General features: G+C 27.9%; 1 protein-coding gene across 2 annotated transcripts in view; it reads right to left on the reverse strand.

Annotated features, from left to right (window-relative positions):
* Positions 1-2,223: 2,223 nt before the first annotated feature.
* Positions 2,224-21,868, reverse strand: part of LOC129966030 (para-nitrobenzyl esterase-like) — a 267,621-nt gene continuing 247,976 nt past the window's right edge. For both annotated transcript variants that reach the window (XM_056080378.1, XM_056080377.1), the window contains exons 8-11: positions 16,591-16,662; positions 15,829-15,993; positions 13,508-13,656; positions 2,224-3,984 (exon numbers count right to left, since the gene is read on the reverse strand). In XM_056080378.1, the coding sequence (XP_055936353.1) occupies positions 3,679-3,984; positions 13,508-13,656; positions 15,829-15,993; positions 16,591-16,662 (692 nt within the window). In that variant the 3' untranslated portion in view covers positions 2,224-3,678. The remainder of the gene's footprint in view (positions 3,985-13,507; positions 13,657-15,828; positions 15,994-16,590; positions 16,663-21,868) is intronic.

Consider the following 21,868-nt stretch of genomic DNA (forward strand, 5'->3'; position numbering starts at 1 on the left):
GTAATTGACATTATTACTAATGTAAACTTTTAGATAGCTTCGGTATATGTGTATTTCCTTTAGACAATTATTTTAAATGATAAGGAAAAGTCTCTTAAATGTTAATTGGGATTATTATGAGCGCAGACTTTTATATAGTTGATAACACCTTTATTATCAGAGAAATTTTGAAAATCATCCGTGCATCCGTAAAAGCGATGTAGAAAACACAGTTTTTTTTTAATTATTTATGTTTCATTTTACTGAATACACATTTTTGAAATAAAACTAAATTTCATTTTTGAGAAAAGTAATTAATATTTGCCTATAACATTACTAATTTAATTGTTTTCTTTTAACATTTATTGAAAGGCTTATCGAATCGAATTCAGCATCTAAAGATGTGGTGGGATATATTAGCTATAAATTCAGAATATTACATTCAAAAAAGCATTGACGTGAAATTTAGGACTTTATTATTAAACGCTTACAATTTTATCAACTTATTCATTCAGAGGGTTTTTTCCTCACCGTTTTAATGAATAAGTTTTCTTTCGCAATGAAAACAACTAGAGAAACTAAGATTATAAAACTTACTTATCTAAATTAAGAAATTTTATTTATATTTGAATTTTGTTTTATAATTCTCGTTGAATTTGTGAGTTATCCACTCTATGGAATAATTTTCATTGTTATAGTTACCTACATTACCACATTCACTTCTAACACAAAACTCAAGTCAGTCTCATGAGTATTGAGGAAACATATGTTGTGTATGGTGATCATTATGTAAAATTATAATCCTAAAATAATTAAAAGTAATTGAAACGCTTTGATAGCCATTTTCGAATTTATGAATTTAATTTTTAAAATAATTATTAGATATTTTGTATTACAAAGATGTGTAATTTAAATTGTTTTTATTTTATGGAGCTTGATCTACATTTGAAGTGCTTTTGCAAGCATTGTATTTAAACTATTCATCAACGGTATATCATCACCCTAGAAGGCCACTAGCTTTATCGCTTTTTGTTCATATTCATAGATTCCATATTTTAAGTGTTTAAGGGCTGAAGTTTTCCATTTAAAATCATTTACGATTTTTATTCGCTGTTTTTCGAGATGATTGTAAAGAAGTGTATCATATTTCAATGGACCGTCGATACTAATCTTAAAATGGAGCGATCAGAAAGAAGGCAATAGCAATCTGTTTAATTATTCTTGGACGTAAAGTACTCTCGAATGTCTTTTTATCTTGAAATTCCTCATAAATGATTACCGAACAAAAGTATACATTTGAAAATGAAACATGAATGATCTTGTGGAAAATGAAGTTTAATCGGGCAAATGCATTTTTGAAAGAAAAGAAATCGAAAAGATAGTTGATTTACCATGACTTAAAATAATAAATTATTCAAAAAGAAAGGAAATAAATAAATAATTTAATACATAAAATGATGAAATTTCCCAGAAGTTGTATTCCGTTATTTAATTATCTTTTTATTAAATCATATTACCATTTAGAAAAAAAAATTTCGCGAATAATACATACATGAGCATTTTCTTAATTTGTAATCTTTATAAATTTGAAATGCTCATAGAGAAAAGTAACATTTATTAATCGGATATATTTACTAGAAATTCTTAGAATTATAGATTGGTAAAAATTTAAGAAAAAACAACAAATAGTTTTATAGTCGTATCTTGAATAATGCATTTCAAGAAAGTCAATGTGAGATTAACTGAATGTACTTATATTCTTTATAGACTTAAATCATTTTCTAATGACTTCTTTCTACAAAATCTTCACTTCGCAATATCTTATCATTCGTACAATAATTTGCATGAATTAAGAATATTTATAAAAGAATTAAATGCTCTTTTGCATAATTTAGGCAGAAAAAGATTTAATTTATTTATTTGTTGATATTATTTTATTTAGATTTCAATAAGTCTATATATTTTTATAAACACGTTTGTTATTTTAAATCCATTATAAATGCTGAAATATTTCTATTGGGATAATTTCTGAATTAGACTCTTATACCTCGGTAGTTATATACAATAAAGCAAAAATTGTTAAAATTTTATAAATTAAGAAAACAAAGTGTTTAACAGAATGTAATTGTTACATTTTATTATGACTTTTTTTCACAAAATCTTCACTTCACAATATCTTATCATTTTTACAATAATTTTGCATGAATTAAGTATATTTATAAAAAATAAATAAATGCTCCTTTGCATAATTTAGGCAGAAAAGGATTTAATTAATTTATTTATTGATATTATTTGATTTAGATTTCATTAAGTCTATATATTTTTATAAAGATGTTTGTTATTTTTTACCCATTATAAAGGCTGAAATGTTTCTATTAGGATGATTTCTGAATTAGACTCTTATACTTCGGTAGTATCATAAAACAAAAATATCATAAAAATATCATCGGTAATATCATAAAGCAAAACTTATTAAAATTTTATAAATTAAAAAAAACAATATAAGTGTTATAAATTAAATGTACTCAATCTTTTCATTCAGTCTGTTGGTTTAAGAAATTATAACAGATATCTTCGAAATCATTTAGAGAATTTAAAAACTTATTATCAGTTTTATTACTAGCATGTGCATCCTCTATTTAGAAGTCTTATTTTCAGCATATTCATTTTCAAATTATTATCAGATAATTTTATAAGGTACAACTCATAAGAGTAATGGCCATGGCGATAAAACAAGGATCATATGTGTTCACAAATTAAGTAAAAAATAGCGTATAAACACGAGCTTGCGTAAAAGAAATAATCCACACCTATATGTACAGTAAAGTTCGCATCTCAGTCATAGAAAGTTTGTGACGCTGTCACATCCTGGCGTTTCACGCTGGACGATTATAAAACGATGATTGAAATAAATGCTGTGTTTCTCATCATGATTTGATTTGAGAGCTCCACCATTCTCCGCGGATTGGAAAAGTCATCACACCATCATTGAGAAAAATTAAGAACTGAGTCTTTATGAAGGAATGAGTAATGGAAAGCTCATGAAAATATTAATAGCTCGTTTTTGGCACACCAATATCTATAATACACTGTCTATTTAGCACAGATATTTTGAAATAAATGATTAGTATTTTCCTTTTATATTTAAAGGTTCTTGTAATTTCCTGATAACATTGTAGGGGCCTCAACGACTTGTAAAGATAAATCTGATTGAAGATGAATGATTGTTTCGTTTGATGCTGCATTCAACATGTTCTTTAAAATATAATTTCATGTTTGAAATATTTACATGATTGTTAACATGCTCACTTTGGATCATGGTTTAGAATGCATACCAAGAAAATTTATATACTGTAACAACAGTTTTTCTTAAAAATTACAAGACGATCCTTAGAAAGTCTTTTCATTATCAGGAAATTTCTTGTTCCACTTTATCATAATCATACCTCATTTCATAGTATTTTAGTTCAATTTTTTTCAAAAAATGCTTAAAACTACTGAATGATGAGTAGAATATGAAAAAGACGTTGGAATTTGAAAAAAGATAAAGCCCTATGAAGAGGTGTAAATTCTTCCTATACGAGATAAAATGAAAATATCAATTGTCATCAGATTTTTTTTATCCTTTTTCATCCAATCCGCGGATTTACCAAGATTTTTAATCGAATAATAAAATAATAACGACCCGAAGTTCTTATTTTAACTGACCCAGGCGTAAACATCGAGTTTACTTTCAGACCAGAACTTGCATTCTGTTTTATTGATGCTTCCGAAAGTGATATTTCTAGCCAAATTGGCAATCTTCTTCGGGAAACGCAGCCAATCGCTATCGCCAACACTGTCGCCGCTCGATTTCACAAAGTTAGACACCATATTCTGTACAACTTCTGCAAAAGCTTCATCGTCTTGGTCTGGGTTAGCTAGAAATGTTTCCATGTCTCCAAAAAAAGCGATTAAATCCCACATATGGAAACTGTATTTTGCCGAATAATTGAACAACCGCACCTAAAAAAGAAAGTTATAATTTAAAACTTAATCTTAAATTGACAATTCTAACAATATAATGGCATATCAAAAATGTTTCATCAGGTATTAAAGGAAGCATTAAGCTTAAACTACCCTTATATTGAATAATTAAAATTGTATTGCATTTGTAGATCAATTAGCTACAAATGCAAAATTAGACAAAAATTTCTTCACCAGTTTAAAAAAAAAAATTATCTATTTATTAGGAAAAAAATATTCATCTTAGTTATAAAATTTTCATATTCATAATTTTCATATTGTATAATATTGTGGAATATTGATTAATATCACATGATATCACACAATATTTTAGAATATTAGGCAACAAGCTATGCTACATGGGTATAGGCAATTCAACTAAAAAGTTCTTAAATATTCTAATTCATAAGTATATTTTAAAATACAGATTTTTAAGTCTCATGAATCTATCCAGGCATGCGAGAGAAAAAAATATATTTTGAGATTGCGAACAAATTTAGATGATTCTTGAAAATTTATTCGATAAAAAATAAATTTCTTTTATAATATAGTGAGAGATATTTAAATTTTTTATTCAAATAATGCAAAGTGAAATTTCATATAAAAACAAAGGAATTTTTGATGCAAGTATAGTAATTACTCCCAATTTTTGAAGAAAATGAAATTAAAACATCAATCGCTTTCACAAAATTTTACTGTTTTTCTGCAATAGGTTTCGGAGATATCGCAGATCGGAGATGATTTGTGCATCATAATAACTTCAACAAATTATATTATGAATGACACCTCTTATTTTGCTTAGTAATATTTTTATTCAATTTCCAATCAATTAAAAAAATAAGCATATTTCCCAAAATATATATATCACAGAAAATATAAATAAAAGTTAAACATTAAGTTCAAATTTGTATAAATAATTTATGTTGGCAGATTTGTCTGATTGACAGCATATCACGTTTTCTTTTATTTCTACTTTATATATATATATGCAATTATATTTTAACTCTAATTTCAATTTAATTAATTTTCAAGATTTTATCTTAATTTAGCCCATATTAACTTCATTCTAAAATATTCTCTTATTTCGTGATCCAATTCCACTGTCTCTACTTAATTAATTCAAGAGAAGCTTTGTTAAATTGTTGAATCAGCTAAAATCTAACTTTCCCACACTGCGCGTGACTAGATAAAATACCGCTGATCAGGCAAATTCTTTTTTTAAAATATCCCTGTGTTTCCCCTACCTTCTCCGCGTGTGTAACGAAAATCCCTATTGAAATCTCATAATACATTAGCACTGTAAAGAAATATTTTCCCTATCAAAATCATAGGTTATGTAAGACCAGGGATAAAATGTCCAAGAGCTCTTCCCTCATTCCTTTTCTGTGTCGCTCTGTGTGCTCATCGCTTGTACATATGCTTGCTTCTTCAAAATGAAATAAAACGACGTCACAAAAATTAAAAGTATCTTCATTGTCTACAAACTGCATTGTGCATCACATAAAATAATGCTTACCTATGTATGTATGTATGTATATATATATATATAAACTTTATGTAAAATATATGTGTTTTATTCGTTTTGTGATTGGTAGATAGCGAGTCATTTGATCAATGACATTCAAGATTTGTTTTGCCAGTATTGCCTGAAATATTTAATGAAAATCCTTATTACACTATAATATTTATATTGCACTTGGAGTTAAAATGGTGACAAAGAAGTAAAAATAAAGCTTTAATTATAACAATATTGTTTGTTAATTCTACTTTAAGAATCACCGTTTGTGGAAAGATAAAAGAAAAACTTTCTGGTGCTCTTCGTTATCAAAATGTATGCAACATGAAATATTATACTGATAAGTATCTTTTAATGATTTTAAGAAAGACTTGATTGAATTTGTTATTTTTTTTAATTCCATAGTTTAATTCTTCATTCGCAGCGTAAAAGTTTAATTTACGATGAGATTTCTTCTGAAATTTAGCTTATGCTAATATATATCTCTTTTTTTTTAAAAAAAAAATTGAATTGAGCTATCTCGTTCCTGACATTTTTAAAACACTTTATTTTTCATGCACTGTTGTTGTCTGGAGGGAGAAAATAAACCTCTCAGAAAGCTCCACTAACATTGGAGACAACATTAGAAATATATTTGTTTCTATTAGAGTAGAAATAGAAACAAATATATTTTTAGAAAATGTAGAATTAGAAAATGTTGGTGAAAATATTTTTTAAATAAAATTCAGTAAATTCGTGGTAAAGCTGGGGGAGATTTGAGTTTGTCCTTTGTAAACTGTTTCTTTTTATCTAAAGAACGATCAACTGAGCTGATTCATCGAACTAAATTTGAGAAACGAAATAATTAATTATGAACTGTACACATATTATTACTGGTTTAATAATATTTTAGTTAATGAAATTTATTGCTTTCTAAGGCGATTTATAGGTGATAATAATGTGCGATGAAAAGTACTCATGCTGAGCACAATATATGTTTAAAAAATATTAGTAGCATGCATTATGCTCTGATTGCACGCTCATTTTGTTTATTTTTAAAGGTGCATTAAAAAAAGTATTCAAAAATGTTTTTTGAGTGCTATGCTATTCAAGGACTGATATACGAGTACAAGAAAGCTAACTTCATTTCGATCCAAATATTGAAAATTCTGCAGAAATATGATTTTTAACATCTTGGAAGATCTTGAAACCAACAACATCTACATTCCAAACTCTGACTAATTTGGGAAGCAAGAAATACTTTCTGGCTCTTTGCCTCTTTCGTCAAAACTAAAACAAGAAATCAAATAATTCTACTTCTGTTTCAGCTATATGCACACGAATCTGGCAGAACAAAGCTGGAGTAGCTCCGTTACTGTACAAATAAATAAACAAAGTTTCCTGCACTGCTGCTGGTAAAGTGAATCAATTCAATCAAATTTGTTCATCGGAACTTTTTTGGAATGAAAAGGGGATCTGATATTCACAGCGAGCCTTCAAATCAATACGAGAGGAGTTCTATATCCAAATAATGCTTGATTGAATATGTTACTCAATACAAAAACAAAACAAGCAACAAAAATAATTGATTTAGTGTATTTCCAAATTTGACGTTTCAAAGAAAGAAATGAAAATTTAATTACTCAAAGAAATTTGAATTGATAAAAAAAAAAAAAAATGTGGGAAAGTTTGGTGGTTTTTCAAAACAGAACTTTTTTTAGTAGGATTTTGTTTGCATTTTAATTGAATAGCAAAAAATGCCTCTATGATAAAAAAAAATATTTCATATTGAATTCAAAATTAAATACGATTTCCTAGAAGATTCAATTAAATTTAGTATTTCACCCATAAAAGTTCAATGCAAATGTAATATATATGGTTGACTTGGACTAAAAGAGGCCCTTTCTTGCAAAAATATAATTTAATTTCGGCAAAAAAAAAAAAAAAAAAAAAAAAAAACCACAAAAAAAAATTAAGAATGAAATTAATTCTGCAATTTTGTGCGGCAAAGACTTCGTCTATTTTGAACAAACTATTGCCATAAACATAGTACAGGTAAAAGAAAAACAAAAAGGAAATGTATTGTTAGGGGTTAAGAACAGGATATATATGATAAATTAAAATAGGATGAAGAAAATTAAAATATTATAAAGAATTAATTAACATCAAAAAATAAGAATATCCAAAATCATCATCAAAAACATCAAATTATCATCATCATGCATCACTCATTCGCTTGCACAACCCCTTTTTACAGGAGGGCACATTCACACATCTCACAGATAGAACAACAGAAGAACAACCATGCCCAAACCGGGACTCGAACCCGGGACGCCCAGATCACGGGGAAGACGCGCTACCCCTATACCAGGACGCCGGCAAAAAAATAAAGTAAAATGTTTTATTTCGTTTAAATTATTAAAATTTCTTAATTTATTTTCTCTAGAAAATTCTTATTTTTATTGGTATTTTAGCTATATTATTATGCACAGTTGTCAACAAAAAAAATTGATACCTCTTTAATTTTTTATTTATTGTCGTTTCTTCATTGGTGTTGATGGAAATAACTCAAGAGGACAGGTTTGTTGAGATGGATAAATTGTCTCCTCGAGATAAATTATTTAATTCTTCTTATTTTTTCAGATTTTCATAGAAAGCCATTTACTTACTTGACGGCATGTTGCCAAAAAATGATGCATATTGCAATATTGGAACCTATACATTGAGAATGATTTGAAGATAAATCATTACAGGTATCATTCAGATTTATGACCAAAGCCATCCTTTCATATTCTAAAACGCTTTAAAACTAATTATTAAATGTATTCGAAGACACGGACAATATGATTTTTGTGAGCTTCACCTATATGGATACACTCAATAAAAACTTCTAAAATGTTTAGCAAGTAGTGGCTTCAGATGAAGAAATCAAAGCGATTTTCCCTGATCTAATGTGGATTTAAAGCTGATTTAAAGCTCATGCCGGAAAGACATAGTGAGAAAACCCACGAAAACATTCATAATGAATTTACCTTCACCTTCTATCACTTCAGGGACCCCAGAGTTTAGGTTATGCATGTTTAAAATTTTCATCGATTAAGCCAATATTTTCATATATATATATATATATATATATTTCAATTTGATGATGAGCGAAGCTAACAAATCCTTAAAAATACTGAAATATTTATTACTTCTGTAATAAATCCAATGAAGTCTCTATGGATGGAGAGACGGATTGAAAAATATATTCGATTATTCTTTGCCAGCTTGTTAGGTTATAAAAAATTATGCATATTAAAGGAGATTAATAATAAGGTAAAATTACTTTTTAAGAAACAAAATGAACAAAGAATTTGCGTGGAAGATAAACCAGTTGCCTTATATAACTTGTAATGAGAATGAAAATATATACATTGGAGCTATAAGAAATATTGTTGAAAATATCTCATTTTCTAAGTAAAAGACCTAATTAAAATGAAACCTTCCTTTTCTTAATCCAGAAAATGCAAATACTAGAAATAATACTAACAGCAATGAAGAATTCAGATATACATTTACGCATTTTTCTTGTCACTTCCTTTACTGAAATTCTTCGACTCTCTCTCTTGCATTCATTTATGTATAGCTAGCTTTTCAACAAATTTTTTTCATACTACCTAAATTTGTATTAACTATAAATGTAGCTATATAAGCTACGCACATAATACATAAAATAAGTTCAAATCAGAATTTTGCATTAAAATAAATTAATTCAAAACTCAAGACATTCTACACATTTTTAAGATAAATTATTAAACATTTTCTTTACACATTTTGGAAATATGATTCTTCTGCATATTTATAATCTTCTTAGACAATATTTTATGTAAAAATCACATTAATTTTATTCTTATCTTATTCATTTTTAATTAGCTAGTGTCTGTGGTTTAAATTCTGTTTGAATGGAACTGTCGACAAGAGTGCTATTCTTCTAAGCGATAACTTTCAACCACGACTACATAAATTTTAAGAACTTTATTGCGACAGTGAAAGAATTGCAATCTTAGCGTCTCTAGGGCAAACTTTTAATATATCTGATTTGCATTTATATTCTTTGAAATACTGAAGAAATCTAAAAGTTTATGAATAGTGAACTACAATATTTACATCTCTATAGATAATTTATGCTATGTAGTAGTACTAAATAATTAACTATTAAATTTCACAACAATACAATTTTTTAAAAATATTTCTAACTTCAGAGCTAATGCTAACTATGTAAGGACCAAATGCGTATCACTAATTTGGCTTTGAATTCACATTCTTTTTTTTATATTTATGTTAACTGCATTGCGTGCGAATTATCACTGTTAAAAATATATATTTAAAAAAATGCTATGATATTCTAGAATACAATCATTTATCAGTAAAAATATTATTTCAAGATTGAAAATGCTCTATAGTAATTTTTCCCTTTAATTGAATTCTTTATAAACTCGTAAGATAGTTACATTAATTCTAAAGTTACAACATCTTATTATATAGCTAGGTTGGCTTTATATAATAATTTTTAATTATGAGTGATGCAGAGAAAGTTTGAATATATTAAAAACTAAAAGCATTTAATATATAATGCTCTATATTGTATTATAACCTGACTAAATTATATTCCAAAATTCTTTTCTGTGATTTAAGTAAATACATTTCTTATTTCATTAATAGGATTAAATTCAAGGAAAGAGATTATTTTCAGTCAAATAAGGAATAATAGTCACTGCAAATTTACAAGAATTTCTTTATTAAACAATAATCGTGATATGCTTTGAAATAAATAATCCATCAGTAACCACTAATTCTTGTGTTCCAAGATCAGAATGAAAATTCTTGCAAATGGTTAATAAAATATTTGAACCCTTATTAGTAATTATCCTACTTCAATTTCTGTCAAGTTTTTAGACTAATTAAACTTCAAATATATGTTTACTCTCCAAACTTTTTATTCCATCCTTTCTATGAGAGTAAATTTAATTCGAGGAAAGGAGCATCTTCAAGTGCAAGGCCTGTACAATCGATAAAGTGGCTTTATTTGAGGGATAGCCACTCGGGGTTGGAAAGGAGTATCCGAGGTGCTGATTTGAAAGAGTTAATCACCAGCTTCGAAGGACCCCATGTGTGAACTGGAGCAGATGTTCAGAGTGAAAGTGTATTGCAGACTGGATGGTGGAGGGTCTCTTTAATGGATACTGGGCTGGAGATCTGCTATCTTTAATGGCAGTCACAGGTTTGTTGAAATCTTGTGGGTTATTTTAACGATGAGGATTTCGGAAATTTCTCAAAAACTTTGCGAAGGGAGGAATTAAACTGAAGTGTTTAGTCTAATACATTACGGATCTTCGTGACTTTATGGTTTCTGAAACTGCGCTTTTAATAAAACTTTGCACATATAAGGATATGATGCTGAAGTGTTGCCGAGGACAACAGGCCATTTGTTCCTAGTTGCGGTTCTATGAATCTTTCAGATAATAAACGGCGATTTCGAAGACTTTGAAGAAATGCTGATCTCTCCATCACAGATATTCAGAACCAGTATCATAAATAATTTGCTCATTTAAAATTGCCCAACTCTTTCATGGATTGTCTGCAATATATAATTTCTCTTGTGAAATGAGGTATCAAACTATATACAAGAAAGAGGGAGAAGAGAGTTTAAAATAACTTTCTGTGATTTCACATACAGATTATAAAAACCATCGTCGATTCTCTTATATAATACCAGATAAGAGAGTCACCGATAGGAGAGACTTTAATTGCTGAGGCATAAAATAGATCAATAATTCTAATGGGTGCAAGTACAAAAAGAAAAAAAAGCTACAATTCATTAATCTTTGAATGAAAAAAATTTACATGCAGAAATGTTTAACAGTCAATATGAAATTCTTCAGAAAATAATCGTTTTGACTTCTAAAAATCAGGATTCTTGACTTGTGTAATATTTTCATTATGTATTTTAGCATTAATAACTTCTAGTATATTTTCCCTTTCTCGTATATGAAATGTAAAGGAGATATTGTAGTCATGTAAAAAACCTCAAATTTAACATTTTGAAGACTCTCCAGGTGTCAGATTTCACTGAGTGTGAAAGTTAACTTAGTGTGAAAGTTAACTTTGTCATTATGTCTGTCTCTTTTTGAATAAGATAACTCAAAACCAGCTTTGATGTAGATGATGACATTGGATACATCTAAACGCCATACTGTTCGAATTATAACTACAAAATAGCACAATAACTACAAAACTAAAAGAAGTGGATAAATATAATTTGTGCACAGATTTAATACCTAAAATGAAAATTTTTATCGGATTTTGTATCAAATCTGTCAAAACGTTGAAAGCCCTCTATCGGTAATTTAGCAAACATGTAAGCGCAATAACTTATAAAAGCTATGATACGAAAGCGCAATAACTTATAAAGACAATGAAATGCAGTATGTGATCTTGTAAGTTAAACCGTAGTTCTGGGTGAAATCTTGATTTCAATTGATCGGAAGAAAGGCATCCAAAATATATATTCTCACGATATGTTCAGTAAAAATGCTAGATTCACGTCAAAGATCTATGTTTCGTAATTATTGTTTGCAAGAAACTAGCAGGCTTATGAAGGGTTAAAAATTTAGAATTAGAAAGGGGGAATACATCTTTACTACTGAGTAAGCAAGGATGTTTACGGAAACCTTTCCCTTTGTATAATTACATTTTGCTGAATTTATTGCTCCATGACATCTACAATATGCAAACGATATTTGGTTTCTTTCTTTTCATTACTTTTAGCTGAAGATGCTACTGAACAAACGACATTGTTTTATTTATCACCCTTTCTTCGTTTTCAAACAAAATATTTGAAGATGGCTCATACTTTCGATATTATGCATATATAAAATATTATATGCATACTTCATATGCATGTACTAGATGCATATATTTACCCTTTCTAGGGCCATGAGAAATATGCTTCTTACCAAATTCATTAATATTTGTATAGAGTTATGCAGATTGTATAAATTTTGACAATTTTTTAAATAAGACAAAAATTTAGATGTTTTAGTTCTTTATCTCATATAAAATGGTATGACTTGATTTGCCATGTAATTATGATTTAACCCTTTAAAGGGTCATTTTTTTCTAGTCATATTATGTTAAAATATTTTTAGGCTTGACATTAGAATAAGAAAAGGGATTCATTTAGCTTATTAGATAAATTTAATTTGATTCATTAATTAATTTGGTTAATTAATAATTAAGTAACAAATCAAGAGACACCATTTTGTGTGAGATAAAGAACTGAAGCATCTAAGTTTCTGACTTGCTAAAAAAATTTGTCAGAACTTATGCAAACCTACATAATTTCATACAAAGATTGATAAATTTGGTAAGAAGCATACTTCTCACGGCCCTAGAAAGGGTTAAATATTATATGCATACTTCATATGCAATACTACATGCATATATTTACCCTTTCTAGGGTCATGGGAAATATGCTTCTTACCAAATTCATTTATATTTGTATCGACATATATTCTGACAAATTTTTAAATAAGACAAACATTTAGATGCTTTAGTTCTTTATCTCAAATAAAATGGTATGACTTGATTTGCCATTTAATTATGATTTAACCAAATTAATTAATCAAATTAAATTTATTGATTAAGCCAAATGAATCACATTTCAAAAGCTGATCTCAATTTTTAAAACATTTTAATACACAATGATTAGAAAAAAATGACCTTTAAAAGGTTAAGTGGTTTATTTTAATTGCGAATATGTTACATTCTATATATGATACTATTTCTTTCCCAAAACGCTTACTCAAATCACTTGAATATTAAATTTACAAGAAAGAAGAAATGTGTTGCTCGAAACTTAGTATAGCTGAATAGAATATGTTTTTTAGAACAAATACTTTGCTCTTCATATTTATTTAGGAAATTCAAAAGAAAAAAAAACTTTTATTTTAATGATTATAATGAAATCAGTACTGCTATACTTACTGAATTGGAAGGTCTTTCTGTTAATATATATCGATAAATCGGTGAGTGAGACACCTTCGAGAGTTGGTTCGCTAAAGTGTTAACAGGACAGGATTGTCGAATATCTGATACCATGGTTGTGTAAAGATATTCGGCGGTGAAGTTCGAACCTACGTGAAAAAAACACCTCGTATCACGAAAAAATAATCCTTTAAAACAAGAAAAAATAATTTACAGAGAAAAATTTAGAACTTCCAATGTTTTCGCAAATAAATTTTGAGTACTACAAAAAATTACATTAAAATTCCCATTACTTTCGTTAATATGCTGAAGCTTCCAGTTGTTGTTAAAGTGCTCTTTTTTTTTTCTAATTCCTATGAATATTCTAAATTTGCAAATGTTGTTAACTACGAATGCACGAATGAGTGTTGAAATTAAGTTTCTTTGCAATGCAAATGAGTAAAGAATAAAATTGAATTAAAAACTTCCCAAATTCATATAAAATATAGCAAAATGCATTCAAATAAAAAATTTCGGGAAGCCTTTTCTGCCATAAAAAAGGACAGCAAAAAATGCCGTCTTTTTATATACTAATTTCCATTTATTGAAAAACTGTGTATATTTTAATATTTTAATGTACCGAAAGTAAGTAAAATTTCTAGTAATTTGTAATAAAATATTCAATAAGAAATAGATTTTTTTATAGGAAATAAATAATAAAAATTTTAAAAAACACACGAAAGAAATTGTATGCTAGAAATAAATAAAATTAATTTTAATCATGCCTTCATAAATTGTTCAATTTATGACTAAAATTAAGTAAAATCTATGTACTTCAAGGATATATAAGAAGTTCATTTTTTCCACACTTTTCATAGATTTTAATTTCTTACTCTTCGCTATATCATTAAGTATTATTTTTATGTTCTTTGAAGTCATATTAAGATCATCACTAATTCTTAAAAGAAAAAAAAAATCCCCACCGTAGTTTTGCTCTTGTTAACTTACCTGCAACATAATATCTAGAAGGAAAAAAAATAATAAAGAGCCAAATTAATGTTGGAAAAACTTTCTCATTAGAGACCTTTTAGTGCTTTAATGTTAGAATATTAATGAGCATCAAGCCAGACTTAAGAAATTAAGGTAATTCGTATTTTTGTACTAATTGCTTCATACATTACATTGCGTCAAAATGAAGAATTACATACGTGACTAGGTTATTAATAATCTGAGACACATTATAATATTCTAGAGACGCTATACTTGCTAAATTATAAAAAAATGAATAATTTATTTGCATAAAGACTCATTTATTTAAGTTCCCATGTTATGATATTGCTTAAGTTTTAGTTCATAAATATTTAGATTAAATTAATAATTATGTGGCTTAAGCTAAAATTTTCATCACAATATTGCCAGATAAATTTCATGGGAAGCCTTTAGCTAAAATATGGAACATAATTTATCTTGTTTACCAAACAGTATGGGCTCGGGGATCAAATGGGATTATTTCACTTAAAATAACAAGATAGATATTAAATAAAATTAATCCTTTAATAAGATTCTCCTATTGTTTCAGTTAATCTAATAAATCATTAAACATGTGTTTACATGTTTTAGTTTCATTTATGATTTATTAACATATATGCATTTTTAATTTAAAAGGACAAAATAACACGCAACTTTCTAAAAGGTTTAATTTTTCCTATTGGCACGAATCTTTTCTTTCAACATTTATCAAACATTCGAAAAAAATTAGTAAGTTATCAATTCCATCTTGAAATAGCTTTAGTTATTTAATTAAATGTATGATGCACACAGTAGCGTATATGTCTATAAATCTCTACAAATAAAAGAAGCATATAATGAAATTTTGATCGCGAAGAAGATTGAATTTATGAATATTAATGGACGATTTGAATGCGCTTAAAAAGTGCTAGCAAAATTCCTAGGTAAGATTCCCTTCAAAAGAAAATTCCTATGATGGCAAAAATCCTTCTCCTTTGAACAATTCCTTCTTTCCTACTCATTGCTTCAGGATTTCACCATAAGAAACGCACAGTGAAGTTTTGTTTTCTCGATTCCTTCCAAAACTGGAGGATGGTGGAAGCTAGTCTACCTTTACGACACATATAGGAATCCTGAACTTTCATATAAAACTAAAATTGACCAGCGGTTGTGGCTGGTCGATTGGATCATTCATTTTCTTTGTTATTTTAAACACCCAAATATTGTGATTCAATATATTACCTTCTTGCCATTTTACAAGATATAAATATTTAAAAAAAATAATGAGATTGACAAGCCTTTATATTTTTTCGATTTCTTGTAAGCATACTTACTGTTCGACTGCAGTGCAGTTCCATTGTAAATTCGGAGAGCCATTTGACTGACTTGCAGACCAAAACTGTCCAGGCTCGTAGTAACATATTTCTTGTACTGATTCCATGTCCAGGTGGGAAGATCATCTGGCCCGGGCCAAAAGTCAACTGCTTGAGCTGCTGAACCTGAAAGAAATGCATTAAGTTGAAAAGTTAAGTTTTCTTTTTTTTATTGTTAAATGCTTTGAATATTTACTGAAAATAATTTTGTAACTAAAAAAACATTATGAAAGATTTTATTTTAATGTGTTCATATTTTATCTATACCTCTTTAGAATTTCATATAAATTCTAAAAATTTGTTCAATTATAATTAATTATAATTATAATTTGAGTAATGAAAAATAATACAAAGAATGTATCGTACATGTATGCATATTTAGAATAAAAATTCAGACTAGATTTTGCAATGATTTCTCATATCAAATGTGTATTTGTAATTTCCGGTGTTTCAGTCACAGTTCTGTTTAGTATTAGACATAGTAGAGAATCTCCAATGAATTGAATTTCATATTAAGACAAAAAAAAATGAAGCCTAAATTAGCTATTTTTTATTTGAAGAAAAAAATGTTTCATGATCTGGATCTAGATGGCAATTTATGCCAAGAGGAAAACATGACATTCGAAGCGATATTTTTTCCAGATGATGAAATATAGATATTCATCATTCTGAGTTTGTCTGATTAAATGATCGATGAAATAATAGAACATAAAAACATCTTACCTATAAGCAGAGGAATACTCTTCAACTCTTGATTTTTCCATGCAGATGCTGGAGGCTGTTCAAGTAGCTCACCTGCAGAAGAAGAAATGTCTTTTGTAGTTTTAATATTTAATTTTCTCAAAAAACAGTTAACATTTCTTATCTTTAAAATGCTACACAAACGTCCCAAATAGCAAGGGAAGTAATGTGTGCGTATAGCAAAGTGACTATGCTAAATGTATTGAGACTGGTTACACCGCCTAAGTAAAGGAAGTTACAAAAACAAAACAAAAAATGAAGCAGTTCGGCCATAAGATCCAGTTAGAAAAATGAACGCTATACCATAATAAAATAAAGATTCATGGAGCTATCTGTAAAATTAGCGGAGATATTTGCGATTAAAATTATTAATGTCCTGTGTTTTTGAAAAGGATTAGGTTTGAAAAGGGTAAAATTTAAAAAAAAAAATGTATTATTCAATATTTTCCTAAAGTTTTTCCGAATTAAGAAATGGCAAAGGAAAATTTAAGCATCGAAGAAGACAAATATAATAATAATTCGCGCTCGGATAAACAAATCCTAAAAAATTCGAAATATCAACCCTTGCGCAGCTATCAACAATCCTGATTAAAACCTCTCAGCCATGATTTCATGAAAGAAAAATCCTAATTTAAGCTTTTTATCCTGATAAATTTTCTGCAGACAAACATTAATTGAATAAACTTGTGCAGACAAACATTTGTGCTGGAAAACATTAAAAGAAAATGTTTGTTTTTCAGTTTGGTATATTGGAAAATGAAAAAATACAAATTAGCAAAATAAGTAATGTATTGCTAGGCAAAAACATGACATGTTAGGAAAGTGCACCATTGACCACAATGCAAATTTATATTCGGTCAAGTAATTATAGTTATTGTAAACGTCAGATGACACAAGCAATTCTATTTATTCTGTGAATTCACATCAGTTGAATCCATAAGTATTAATACTAACGAGTCCTAAATAATACTTAAAGATGATAAAAATGCATTTTCATTTCGTCGTAAAGAGAGAATATGTAAACAATTTCATATTTATGTCTCTTGCCTGCCTCGGCTATTTTATATGCATAGAAATAAACTTAATAAATCCAAACTGCATGCACGTTATAATTATGATTTTTATAATACATGACTCGTGAAGTGTGGTTGCTATGGTTATTTCAGTTGTCCAGACATCCCTTATTGCATTTTAACATGATAATGATTAGAGTCTGGCTCATTATCAATAAACATCATGTTGCAAAAATCACACATAAAACTCTATACCGTGATGAGCATTAAACTCACAGTAGGTAATTTTGATAAATTTGATAGTTAATCAAATTTTAGTTACGAAACACTTATTAAGACAGGGCTTTCAAAGTAGTACTTTGATTTTTTTATTTAATCTAAAATGTAGAAAATATTTCGAAGTATTTTTTTAATAAATCCAGAATATATTAATGCTTCGAAACCTTTTCTTTGCATTAGTTTTAAAGTGATACGAAATTGTTTTTGCAAAAATAAATAAATAAATACATTTAAATTTATAAAAAAATATATATATTTTTGTTACCTTATTTAATAAAGTAGCAGATTTGCGAATTATCACAATGAGAATTTAATTACTTTTGTGGTAATTAATCACTACGTATATTTTAAAATGCGAAAACAAGTATTAGATATTATAATTCATCACTAACTCAATTACCGACATTACACAGAACTAATATTATTGCCCTTTAATTAATTTGTGAATGCTTTTTATGCATGTATACTAAAATCATTTCATGTTAGGAAGACATATTTATTACAAAATATTATTCTTAGATACGTTGTATGCGGGAAAAACGTCATTTATAGGCATTGTAATTGCTACGTCTTTGCATATACCGTATCTAAGGCTAAAGTATTATTTGCAGAATATATATATATATATATATATATATATATATATATATATATATATATATATATATATATATTTAAATATATATATATATATATATATATATATATATATATATATATATATATATATATATATATATATATATATATATATATATATTTAAAACTTTGAAATAATTTCAAGTATTCATAGAGGGTATTTAAAAGTTAGTTTTAATTAATCTTTTAATCTATCAAACTTCCGAATATTAGAACAACAAAATAAACATTCAATCTTGCAGATATAATTCTTAAAAAAAGAATATTCCAAATTCAGATTATCTACTATTTTTCTTAAATATTTTAGGGGTAGAGAAGTGGCCTGCAGAGTAAAATATAAATGCTTTATGTAATAACCCATTGGGCTTGCTTTAATGTGGTAATGAAAATTAAACATTGATTCTTTTTCTCTGTAATTTTTTTTTCTTTTATTGAAATCAAAGTTTAATACATTCAACGCTTTTTCATTAAAAGTTTATAATTTTCACGACGGATTGTTAGAAAATTTAAATTTCCATATTATTAAATTTGAATCTCTGGCAGTAGCAAGGAGCTGTTTAAATTTGCTTTAATTTCCTTTATGAGGAAATTCTGAAGTTGTTGGAGCTCTTTCAAATTATCTCTGAATCTTTTAAATTATGAGATTCCTCCAGGACAGAAATTTTCATCGCAATTTCATTACTGAACTTTACGGTGAATACTAAAAAAATTCGGAAACCAGCATTTAAAAAAAAATAATGAAATCAAAATGCATCTAAATCTTAATCAAAATTATAAAAAAAGGTAAGTAAAAAACTTAATATTTCACAATATTTTGTCCGAAAAATATTGTGAATACAATAAAAAAGCAAAGCAATTCAATAAGAAAATGTTTTATAGAAGGAATTTTTAATTTGATAGTATTTGAATATAATATTTTAATACTGATTAAAATTGTGACAAATGCCATTTTATTTCTAGGTAATGTGCATTTCAAATAACATTTTAACTTTATGCATAATAGTCTCTCATAATATTTTCTATATTGAATTAAACTGAAATGCAATGAAATAATACCTATAAAAATATGTTTACATTTTTAAAGCATTGCAAAAGTGAATAACATTTTCTAAAATGCTGATCTTTTTTGCTATGAAGACTTGAATTTATCCAAATTGGTATCCTAAAAAAGCTACCGTGCGCTAAAAATGCAATATAATCATTAACTTTAAATTAATATTTCAAAAGAATCCATTAAAAGAATAATGATATAAACGAACTTGCTCTCAAATAAAAACTTGTAATGGTCGTAAAACTTAAATTGCTTTCCGAATTTTCCTGAGTCTAGTAATTTTCCTTTTGGAAATTGGAAAGTAAGCAATTAAATTCTCCTTCCCCCTTAACATTTCCTTTTCATTTTATAGGCTCAAACAGGGTACCGGGTCTTGCGAGACCCTCTGCGTAATTAGCTTCGTTAGCTTTCCAAATCCTCTTTAATTGTAGCTTGTCAAATCTGTGGACTCTGCAAACGGCCTTTTAAAGTCCTGTCTTCCTCTAACCGACGCCGAATGTGGTTGTTAAAGTGGGGTGCATTCGGTATGTGCATGCAATTCACTCCCCTTTTGCAGACGTGTGAAGCTGCCCGTGTGGGAGAATCCCTGGAGTTAATCTTGAAGTTGTTAAACAATGCCGTCGAGAATGGGAGGCACTTCATGAAGAAGTTTGCCTTAGTTGGAGTCATGACGTTTAATTGAGTGTATAATTTGGCTTTAAGCTGTTTACTTGTCTTACAGCAGCTCGTCTTTTGTGTAATCATAGGCTTCTGAAAATGGCTTGCTTTTAAGAAGTCAATTGAAGAATTGTTATAATTAGACATTAAGCTTATAATTGATGGCTTGGAAGACTTTTTATTCTAAAATGTCGTGGGCTTATGCATGATATCAAAGAAAATACTTTTATCCGCTGAATGTCATATTTTAATTTACACGATTATTCATAATATTACATAATGTTTTCATAGACATCAGATATAGTTTTCAAATGAAAACATTTCACAAGAATCACCATCTACCATGAATTAGTTCAAAAATTCTATAAGACGCTGAAATTTAATTCAGTAGTATCACGGATAAGTGATAAAATTAAGGAAAGCAAAAGATAATTATCTAAGGACTATTGATACACCAATGGCTTAAATGAAATCATAATGTTTGTCTGAGTTTTTAATTATTCATTAAATGTCTATTTTTTCACTGAAATTAACTTTATGTGTAAAAATAAGATTTTGAAAAGAGTTTGCCATTTTCAAATGCAACAAATAATGTTTAATGATTGTTAATTTCAATTTATAAAGAAGAATTAAATTAAGGTACAAAGATATCTGATTCTTAATCTGTATTTTCTTAAATTTCATAAAAAATTATGAATCGCGAATTTACTTGAAAGTTTGTGTTATGGTAAAACCCAAAACATTTATTATTTTACTGAAGTAAAAATTAATCATTTAGACTAATATTTAGATTTTTTCTTCGAAAGTTTTAATTCAATTAATTTGTTATTATTCTAAATGTTATGGTTACTCTTCTTTCAAGAATTATAAAACAAATTGAAGGTAATTGTTACATTTATTTTAATCAAATTTGTTCTAGTAACTTAAATTTGTAGAAAATATCAAACATATTTGGAAATATCGAAGAATTTCGTAACATTCTAACTTTAAACATAAATGTTTTTGCCAACGTCTTCACTAAATGGCATACAATTAGACTTTGCTATAGATTTTCAGCCAAAATTAAGCTAGCTGCTTCCTATTCACACCTTTTGATTGCCCATTAACAGACTCAATTAACGAATGCAAAGAAGATATCACTTTTATAGTGAATTGCATGAATTGGAATAGTACGAACTTTTACCTTCGGGTAAAAGAGTCTGAAACTTACCGGCAAGGAACACATTAAGTAAATGCGCATCGAAATAGACTCCATCCTCATCGTACGTGCCTAAGAGTTGTTCAAAGGGGAACTCATTTACACAGATTAAGTGAACCTACGAATGCATTAATTACTCAGGACCTGTAGATGAAACTAACGCGGATGCCGTTACGTGATGTTGGGAAAATTCCTGGGCACTTGGGAAAAAGTTCACGCTATCACACGTATTCCTCTTGACACTTTATTCTGTTTTAGCTTAATAAACAATAAACATTCAGCAGAAACTTAAAAAAAATTGTTTGTTGTGAATAACTGTGGAAAAACATGCTTCGATCAACGCAATATAATTTGCTACTGAATAAATCTTTTGTTTCCTGCATTAGTATTCTTAGAGTGGGGCTCGGATATAGGGCTACATTG

The sequence above is a fragment of the Argiope bruennichi genome, chromosome 4 (assembly GCF_947563725.1).
Source record: "Argiope bruennichi chromosome 4, qqArgBrue1.1, whole genome shotgun sequence".
Taxonomy (NCBI): Eukaryota; Metazoa; Arthropoda; class Arachnida; order Araneae; family Araneidae; genus Argiope; species Argiope bruennichi.